This window comes from Babylonia areolata, chromosome 7, assembly GCF_041734735.1.
Source record: "Babylonia areolata isolate BAREFJ2019XMU chromosome 7, ASM4173473v1, whole genome shotgun sequence".
NCBI classification, from domain to species: domain Eukaryota; kingdom Metazoa; phylum Mollusca; class Gastropoda; order Neogastropoda; family Buccinidae; genus Babylonia; species Babylonia areolata.
Genome location: NC_134882.1, coordinates 33,586,714 through 33,596,713, shown reverse-complemented (window position 1 = coordinate 33,596,713; position 10,000 = coordinate 33,586,714). Strand labels below are relative to the sequence as shown.

The 10,000-nt window shown below is 47.8% G+C and overlaps 1 protein-coding gene across 6 annotated transcripts in view; it reads left to right on the top strand.

Annotated features, from left to right (window-relative positions):
* The window catches only part of LOC143283979 (protocadherin Fat 1-like), a 270,559-nt gene that overhangs the window by 64,733 nt on the left and 195,826 nt on the right, over positions 1-10,000 (top strand). For all 6 annotated transcript variants that reach the window (XM_076590469.1, XM_076590468.1, XM_076590466.1 and 3 more), the window contains exon 3: positions 5,802-6,125. In XM_076590469.1, coding sequence (XP_076446584.1) covers positions 5,802-6,125 — 324 coding nt within the window. The remainder of the gene's footprint in view (positions 1-5,801; positions 6,126-10,000) is intronic.

The following is a 10,000-nucleotide window of genomic DNA, read 5'->3' as shown; positions in this document are numbered from 1 at the left end:
TGTGACTGTTTCTCCTCTCTTCATTTCTTCCCTTACCCATCTGTTTCCTGCAATCAGCTGTCTTCCTTCCCTTCATTATTCTCGTCTGCCTCTCAGGAACGCGCCCGCGCAGACGCGCTCGCACACACACACACACACACACACACACACACACACACAGAGTAAAGCACACACTCGCACAGAGGAAGAAGGAAGATATCACACCCCTCATACCCACCTTCCCCTTATCTGTGTGTGAGCGCGCGCGCGCGCGTGCATACATGAATGTGGGGGCGGGAGGTGGGGTGGAAATGAGCTATCCATGCGAAGTAAAGGTAGAAATCTCCCACAAGCCATCACCTCCCCCCTCCCCTCCAACCCACCCCCCACTTTCTCCTACATTATTCATTTTGGTACACACATGTGATATCCTGACAATTGCCTTTTGCTTTCACTCAGCATTAATCTGTTATTTAGACATGATAACTATTATTTCTCGTTTCGATAACTGCTAACAGCCGCGCGAAGTAACTGTGAAGGAAGAGGACTCTGGTCTACATTGTACCGTTCTTTGAAGGGGGGCGGGGGGAGGGGGGACTGAAGAGGAGGGGGAGAAGAGAAGAGAGGAAATAATTGATACATGGTCCAAGCGAGGGGGAGATTGGGGGGGGGGGGGGGGGGGGGGGGAGCTGGGGAGAGAAAAGAAGGCGGGTGCCAACTTGTTTTTCCTCTTGCCCTGACAGAATCGATGGCTTACCTGGTCTTTTCTTTCCCGCACGTAGTTGGTGTTTGCTGTACTTTGGGTGTTATATATATATATATCTCTCTTTTTTATTATTTTATTTTTAGGGGAGGTGGATGGGGGGGGGGGGGGGAGCGGGCGGTAGTGCGTAAAGTATGGTGTGTGTGCGTGTGTGTGTGTGTGCGTGCTTGCGTGTGTGGTTTTGTACTTCAATGAATGAGACTTTTAACGCGGGATAGTAAGTGTAATCTTGACTGGTTTTCCTCCACCTTTACTTTTGTCTGTCTGGCTGGCTGGCTGGCTATCTCTGTGTGTGTCTCTCTCTCTCTCTCTGTCACTCTGTCTCTGTCACTCTGTCTCTCTCTCCCTCTGTCTCTCTCTCTCCCTCTTCCCCTTCGTCCTCCCCCCCCCCCTCCCTCGTATCTCTCTCTCTCTCTCTCTCTCTCTCTACTTTGAACTGAGGATTGGACTTTTCAATAGCTCCTTTCTTCCCCTTAGCCACCTCCCTCCCCCGACTTCTCCCTCTCTCTCTCTCCCCTCCCATCTTTCCTCCCCCACCCACGCTTCTAAGCCCCCCCTCGCACTTTTGCTTCCCCATACATCTACCCCGCCCCCCCAGGCCCCCACCACCTCGGGGCGTTTAGAAAAGAGCTGTGACTTGTATTTTCCCGTCCCCAAACGTCTATGTCATGTCGTGAAGGTTTGCCCACTTCAACCAAAACCCTGTTTGCTTTGCTCTTCTTTCAGTTCATCTGGTTGGCACACAGCCAAGTTTTGTATGAATTGGAAGTCTCCCTCCCCCCGCCCTCTCCCCCCATTTGCCCCATCCCCTTCTCCCCCCCCCCCCACCTCCCTCCCTCTCTCTCTGTGTTAGAGAGAGAGAGGGGGGGGGGGGCGGTGATTAAGAATGCAAATTCAGAGAGCCAGAAGGATGGTGCGTTGTCATAACTATATAAAGGAAAGTAAAAGAAGAAGAAGAAGAAGAAGACAAGAAGAAGAAACAGATACATCATCTTGCACGGACTCACTTCAGTGCTGCCTCTCTCAGTGTAGACCCTCTCCACGAAAAGTAGCACTCTTCCCTTCCTTGTCTCCTCCTGTGAGTACGCCAGGGGTGATGATTGATGATCCATCCCTTCTTTTCCGTTCGCTGTGTGTGTGTGTGTGTGTGTGTGTGTGTGTGTGTGTGTGTGTGTGTGTGTGTGTGTCTATCTCGGACTTTGTCTTTCTCTCACTTTCACTGTCTATCTTTGTCAGTCTTTGTCTGTCTCAGTAATATATGTGTCACTCTCTGTCTCTGTCTGTCTGTCTCTGTATGTTCGTCTCAATTATGTCTTTCTCATTATCTCCCTCCCTCTGTGTGTGTGTGTGTGTGTGTGTGTGTGTGTGTGTGTGTGTATGTCTCTCTCTGTTCTTTGTTGTCTCTTGACAACCCCCCCCCCTCCATCCCCCAATTCCTTGTCTTTGTACCCCCTCAATCTCAAAGAAACTTCCATCCGTCCTTCCTGGATTGATTGCATTTTTTTTTCTTTCTCGTTACGGTTGTGCGGGAAAGATAATTGGGGTGTGGGAGGATGGGAGGTTAGACGATGGAACGGGGATGGAAGGGCGAGGTGGGTGGGGTGGGAGGGTGGCAGTGAGGGGGGGGGGGCGGGAGAAAGAGGAGAGGTGGCAGAGAATAGTGGGGTCATGGAGGTTGGGTGGGGGTAGGGGTGTCAAGGACAGATGAGGGTGGGAGAGAGAGGTGGGGAGGGGGGGGGGGTGGTGGGTTGGTTGGTGGCACATGTTCTCTGTCTGTGAAATACATTATTGACTTACTGGTTTGTGTACGTGTAGGTACGTTCTCCTACATTCTCCTACTCCCCCCCCCACTCCCCCGCCACCCCCCGCACCCGCCGCTCCCTCCCCGCCACACACACACACACACACACACACACACACACACACACATCAGGGGAAGTGATGATAGACATTTAATGTCTTTATGGAACAGGGAGGGGGGTGGTGGTGGTGGTGGAAAAGTGAGATTCCAAGGAGAGGGAAGAAAACAACATAAAAAGGAGGGAGAGGGGTGGGTTTAGGTCTCAATGGATGAGGCAGCGAAGGTTCTCTGAGAGTAGAGAGAGAGAGAGAGAGAGAACCAAAAACAAAGCAAAAAAAAAAAAAAAAAAGAGTGCGGTTTGAATACCATTCATCGCTTTCCATTGACGGTACGGCTGTTGGGAAATGTTACACCACTCTGTGTGTGTGTGTGTGTGTGTGTGTATGTGTTTGTGTTTTCGTGCGCGTGTGTTCGAGTATATATGTGTTCGAGTGTGTGTGTGTGTGTGATTGACGGGGGATAGCGCATGTCTGTACGCACGCAAGTGTGTGTGTGTGTGTGTGTGTGTGTGTGTGTGTGCGCGCGCACGCAAGTGTGTATGTGTGGTCTAAGCAATTGATCCGTCGGCTCTTCTAGAGTCAGTTTGTGTTGTTTTTATTTTTTGTTTGAATTCTGAGGTTTTCGTCAAGTTAGCTCGTTTAAAGATTGGATTGTGTGATCTGGCATTTGTTGACATACTGCTTCTTCTTCTTCTTATAGGGCGCGGAAACCAGTCACACAGCTGTCTTTGACTCAGTTTACGCAAAACAATCGGTAGCTTTTCTGTGTGTGTGTGTGTTTTTGTGTTTTTTGTTTTTTGTTGTTGTTTTTTTACGTGTAGTTATTTTCTTGTTAGTTTTGAATTTTGTGTGGTGGGGGGGGGGGGGGGGTGGGGGGGAGGGGAAAGGGGGGGGGGGGTATGCGTGTTCAGTTATCGCCAGCCACCCTGTGGCCCTCGCGGTCGGCTCTAGAAAAAAAAAAAAGAAAAAAAAAAAAAGCAGGAATCGGTTAATCCGCTGCGACAGGTGCTGAACCGGAAGTCTTATTCGCAGACAGTGTGCTTGTTAGTCAGCCAGCCGGTCCGTCATTATGGTCACACACAGCCTTGTTTGTCAATCATTCATGACTCATTTGCCTTGGGGTGTGTGTGTGTGTGTGTGTGTGTGTGTGTGTGACAGAGAGAGGGGCAAACCAGAATCTCTTCTTTTTCTTCTGCGTTCATGGTCTGGAACTCCCACGTTCACTCGTATACGTACACAAGTGGGCTTTTACGTGTACGACCGTTTTTACCCCGCCCTGTAGGCAGCCATACTCCGCTTTCGGAGGTGGGGGTATGGGGGGGGGGGGGGGTGAGGGTGGGGGTGCATGCTGGGTATGTTGTTGTTTCCACAACCCACCGAACGCTGACATGGATTACAGGATCTTTAACATGCGTATTTGATCTTAACGTAAAAATCTCCACCCTTTACCCACCAGGCGCCGTCACCGTGATTCGGACCCGGGACCCTCAGATCGAAAGTCCAACGCTTTAACCACTTCCTTCACCCTGAACTCTGTGAAGAGTCATTGGGGTGCTGCACTGATGAACTTTTCCCCAAAGCCCTCTTCCCACGGTTTTGTGTCAAAGCCTGCCAATTGTATGTTTGTTTGTTTGTTTGTTTTTTCGTCCATTCTGCAATGTTGTCCGTCAATTGTTTTTTTCGGTCTTCCCGACCCCTCCTCTCATTGTGTTGAAAAGATATATTCACAGAACAGTTCAGTCCGAACACGTCTGCCTTGTTTTTGTTCTTTTATATTATTCTGATGGAACAAAACGAATGAATGAATGAATGCATGAATGATTCTTCTTTTAGTAATGAGGGAAGTGGAACAAGCAGAAACGTGCTATTTTACATCCAGCCCTCGGAACAAAGAAAACTTATAATAATAATACAGCAAACATGATAACAAGATAAAGAAGAACGCGGTTCATATACTAAAACCGACATGGCGCACCCATGACTTGTTTTATGCAGTGTACTTAGGAACTAACATGTATGTTTCAGTATCGGATCTTTTGTATTTTCCTTGTTCTTTATTTTCATTGCGAGGCAGATCTTATATTTAGTTCAAATATATAATGATCCTTTTTTAAAAATAGCATGCAGGTCAGTTAAACTACTGCCTAAATAGCTTTAATTTTAGGCTCTGGCAGTATAAAATATGTTAATAAATCGAAATCAGATCGCGCACCCATGGGTGGATGGCTGTCCAGTCAGTCGTGTAGTACGTCATCTGACGGGTCATACAGTTGTTGGCTTTGACGATCTGTTGGCTTGCGCCCTTGAGGTCATGTTGTTCGCTGCTTGGGGTCTTGTATTGGTTTGCTGTTTCAAGGCTTCGTCGTTCGAGGAAGTGGTGGTCTGGGTGTCAGTGCAGGTGGGAGGTCCCGTCTTGGGTACCAGTGGAGTCCCTATATGGACTTCTCACTCTTGGAACTCAGGTCATATCCGGCATTGAGCTGTTAATTAATTAATTTATTTCGAATGGCCGTCTCCGTGACAAAGGATTTGATTAATGCTTGCCGGCTTGCTTTCTTTAAAGGGTTGGATCAGTCCGTTTGTGCACTTTAGCAAAGCCCATCCATCACTGCCCCTTTTCCCTTATTGTCTATGCTGTGTCTTTTTTCCTCAAAATAAATGACGAAGGAGTCGTCAATCTGACTTTTTTTTTTATCCCCCACCGACACTATATCGTCTTTTAGTCATGAAAATTGTTTAGTGTCTCCTGTTGCTGCTGCTGCCACTACCACCACATTGACATGATGATGTAACAAGATCATCAACATGAAAAATCGTCATCATCATCATCGCCATAATAGTAACAACGACATCACTACTACTACTACTACTACTGATGATGACTGACTATACTGATGATGATGATGATGATGATGATGATGATGATGATGATGGTGGTGGTGGTGGTGGTGGTGGTGGTAGTGGTGATGATGATGATGATGATGATGATGATGATGATGATAAGAAGAGAACAGGAAGAACAAGAATGATAGCAAATGCACATTTTGTATAGCGCCCTTTGCCCTCCCTCCAAGAAAGCTGGAGGCGCTTTATAATAATATTAATATTATACACGCGAAAGACAACAACACTGATGACCATCGTGACGACACACACACATTGAATTAACCGTTCCCCCTTGTCGCCGTGTGTCCCCCAGGCACGATCCGCACGCGGCAGGTGCTGGACCGCGAGGCGGCCTCGCACTTCTGGCTGACAGTGCACGCCCGGGACGGCGGCCTGGTGCCGCAGGTGGGGCGCCTGGAGGTGCTGGTGGAGGTGGAGGACGTCAACGACAACGTGCCCCAGAGCCTCAGCCCGGCCTACTACGCCTCCGTGCAGGAGAACAGCCGCCACGTGCAGAGCGTGGTGCGCGTGCAGGCCAGAGACGGCGACCTCCCCCGCGACGGCCGCCAGGAGCAGCTGCGCTTCGCCATCACCGGGGGCAACCCGCAGAACTTCTTCCAGATCGACCCGCTGAACGGTCAGTTGGGTTTGTGTGTGTGTGTGTGTGTGTGTGTGTGTGTGTGTGTGTATTTGGGAGAGGGGGGTGGGGGTGGGGTGGGGGGAGAAGCAGGGGCTTTCCCCATCCTCTCTTTCTTCTTGTGTGTGTGTTTACCCCCTCTCTCTCTTCATCTGTGTGTGTGGGGGGGGGGGGGGGGAAGCACGGGGTTCCACCCATCCTGTCTTTCTTCTTCATTTGTGTGTGTTTGTATATGTGTCCCCCCCCCCCCCCCACCACCCTTTCTCTCTCTCTTCATCTGTATATATTTAGAGGATTGGGCGGGGGGAGGGGGGGGGGGGGGAAGCTTGGGGGTTCCCCCTATCCTCTCTTTCTTCTTCATGTGTGTTTGTATGTGTGGACCCCCCCCCCCTCTCTCGCCCCCCCCTCTCTCTCTATCTCCATCTCTGTGTGTGTGTGTGGGGGGGGGGGGGAGCGAGGGGAGGGGGATACAGGGGGTTCCCCTCATCCTCTCTTCTTCATATGTGTGTGTTTGTATGTGTGTCCCCCCCCCCTCTCTCTCTCTCTCTGTCTTCATCTGTGTGTGTGTATCTGTGTGTGTGTTCCCCCTCTCTCTTCCTCTGTGTGAGAGAGAGAGCGAGAGAGAGAGAGAGAGAGAGAGAGAGATCATGGCATTTTCTCAGTATCTGCTAGCAGAAGAGGACCCAGCTGGGCAGAATCCGATATACTTAAGGGGGGAAAAGTCTTCCCTGTGATCTATCTCCTTGGTGAAAGCCATGATTCCTTGAGAAACCTTTCTTTGGAGAGGGGTGGGATGAAATTTGTGGGTATTGTTTTTATTTCAGTCTCAGAAAACCAGTTTTTACTTTCTGTGCATTGCACTGGTAACTATATATGGAGTGATATACATGTATTTTAGGATTATTGGAAGGTGTCTGTAAATGAATTGGGGCTGTTGTTTGGCATTCTGATGCATAGGTTCATTGAGAGAGATGCAATCTCGTCAACGATTCAGTGCTTGATAACAGAACAGGTCGGCATTTGCATAAACGTGATTTCACCTTCTGTTGGCTGCAATAATCGATGTTGGACAGTTCATGTTTTTTGTTGGTTTTTTTTTTTTTTGAGAAATTCCGTCATATTCCACAGGTAACGTATTGTTGTCAAACAAAAAAATGGCGGACCCAGAATGAATTAATATCACTGGCATGAAATGATATAGATAAAACATCTTTTAAAGATAGAATAAATATTCAAGTCCAGCTCACTTGAAACATAAACAATAATTTTACGACCGTCAGCAGACGCACAAATGTTTATTATACTTTCGGAGTGTTTTTTTTTTTTTTTAATTAATTTTTTTTTTTTTTTTTACTCCATTTACGTCATTCAAGCAGACTTCGTAAACAAACCGAAAACGAACCAAAACAGATTTTTTTTGGGGGAAAAAAACAACAAAACAAAACAAAAACACAAAAAAAACTTGCCGATTCAGCAGTGACTACAAGGCCCCCTTTTTTCGTTGTTGTGTACTTCCTGTGGTGGATTGAGCCGTCAGTAGATATTACAGGTCAGGCTTGGATGCTCCCCGCCACATTTTCCACAGATTGACGAGGTGACGAGCGACATGGAAGCCGCTCCCTGTCTGCTGCTGAGACATTAGTGGGGTGGGGCGGTGGGGTGGTGGGGTGGGAGAATAGCACTGATGATGCCGTGGCTCTACAATTGGGGGGTTTGTTGAAGCCTAATAGAGGTGGTGTGGTTTTCAGTCAGCTTGAGGTACGTTGTATGTAGAATGCCTTGTTGTTCTTAACGGTGCATTTTTGGGGCAGCATAATTTATCTTTTATTTGGCAAAGCTGTGTCTGAAAGCTGTGTCTGTCTCTTTACCTGTTTGTCTGTCTGTCTGTCTCTTTCTCTTGCTTAATTCTGTGTTTTTGTTTTGTTTTGTTTGTTTGTTTGTTTGTTGGCTTTTTTGTCCACTTTCTGTTCCATTTCATTTATTTTGCACCATTTTGTTCCGATTTGTACCTACTATGCCACCAGAGCTTTTCAGCGAATGACATTGAACATTTCTGTTCAGTTCAGTTCAGTTCAGTTCAGTTCAGTTCTCTCTCTTGCTTGCTCGTACACTGATTCCCTCCTGTTTCTCCTTTTCTTTTCGCGACCCCCAAAATACACATTTTATCATGGAGTGTCGCCCCCTTATCTGCCTTTGAAGTGCTGTCGTTCTCTTTATCAAGCTTTCAACGCATAGAGCTAGAGATAATATATATATATATATATATATACGTGTGTGTGTGTGTGTGTGTGTGTGTGTGTATGCACGTGTGTATGTACATAAGTGTGTTTGGGGTGGAGCTTAGGGGGAGCTGAGGGTAGGGGTTGGGGGTGGGGGGGTTGGGTGAAAGAGATGTAGAGGGGGCAGACAAACAGATAGACACCGTCATAAAAAGCGGGTTGGGTCTACACAACACGATACGGGTGCAATAGCCGAGTGGTTAAAGCGTTAGACTTTCGATCTGAGGGTCCCTGGTTCGAATCGCGGTAACAGCCTATGTGGGTCAAGGATGGAGACTTTTCTAATCTCCCATGTCAACATAATGTGCAGACCTGCTAGTGCCAGAACCAACCCCTTCGTGTATACGCACGCAGAAGATCAAGTGCGCACGTTGAACATCCTGCAATCCATGTGAGCGTTCGGTGGGTTATGGAAACAAGAACATACCCAGCATGCACACCCCCGACAAAGTATAGCTGCCTACCTGACGGGGGAAATAAACAAAAATGGTCACACACGTAAAATTGTACATTATCTGTATCGGTGTGTATGTGTGCCTGACTGAAACCTGATTGAATGACACAGGAAACGAATGATGAGCGCCCAGTGGCAGCTGTCAATTGCCTTTACCCAGGTCGGCAGCCTGTTGTGCAAATGACGTCTAGTTTGTAACGCGCTTAGGCATTAGAGTTTGGTCTCCGACTGAGGATAGGCGCTGTATAAGTATCCATGTCATACTGTCGTACCTGTACACACATAACGAGAAGCACATTTCTTTATTGACATACATGTTTTCTTCTTCTTCTTCTTCTTCTTCTCCTCCTCTTCCTCCTCCTCCTCGATCTTCTCCTTTCTCCTCCTCCTCCTCCTCCTTGATCTTCTCCTTTCTCCTCCTCCTCGATCTTCTCCTCCTCCTCCTCCTCGATCTTCTCCTTTCTCCTCCTCCTCCTCCTCCTCCTCGATCTTCTCCTTTCTCCTCCTCCTCGATCTTTCTCCTTCTTCTCCTCTCCCTCCTCCTCCAAGATCTTTCTCCTCCTTCTTTCTTCTTCTCCTCCTCCTCCCCATCTTGTTTGCGTGTTCGATTTTTCTCCCTTTCTTTCGCTTGCTTGAGCGTGGAAAACAAAAACAAAAACAAAACAAAACAAACAAGCAAAAAATCACACACACACACAAGAAAACAACCAAAAAAACATTTCGCTGGTGCATAAAATATTATTGACTCAGATGGTTGTCGATCCGTTGTCACAGAGAGAGAGAGAGTACCGCTCGTTGTTGAATGTCATTTTATTAATGCTGATGCAACAGAATCATGGCGAAGTGAAGGCTATTTATGTCACTGTCGAGTCCGTCGATGGGGCTGGAAGCAGCCACATGCCATCAAGTTTCGCAAGGCATGGATAGAGCTCTCTTTCTTTGTTTCGATCTGGTCTTTTGCTCTCTGTCTGTCTGTCTGTCTGTCTCTTTGTCTCTCTCTCTCTCTCTCTCTTTTTGAAACGTCGCGCAAGCTTCGGTTAAGCTTGGGGGAATCGTTAAAATAATATCGATCAGGATATCCCACCCCCCCCAGCCCCTCCAAGCTTTCCATAAATGTGTGTGCACGTGCTAGGCTTCGAGCG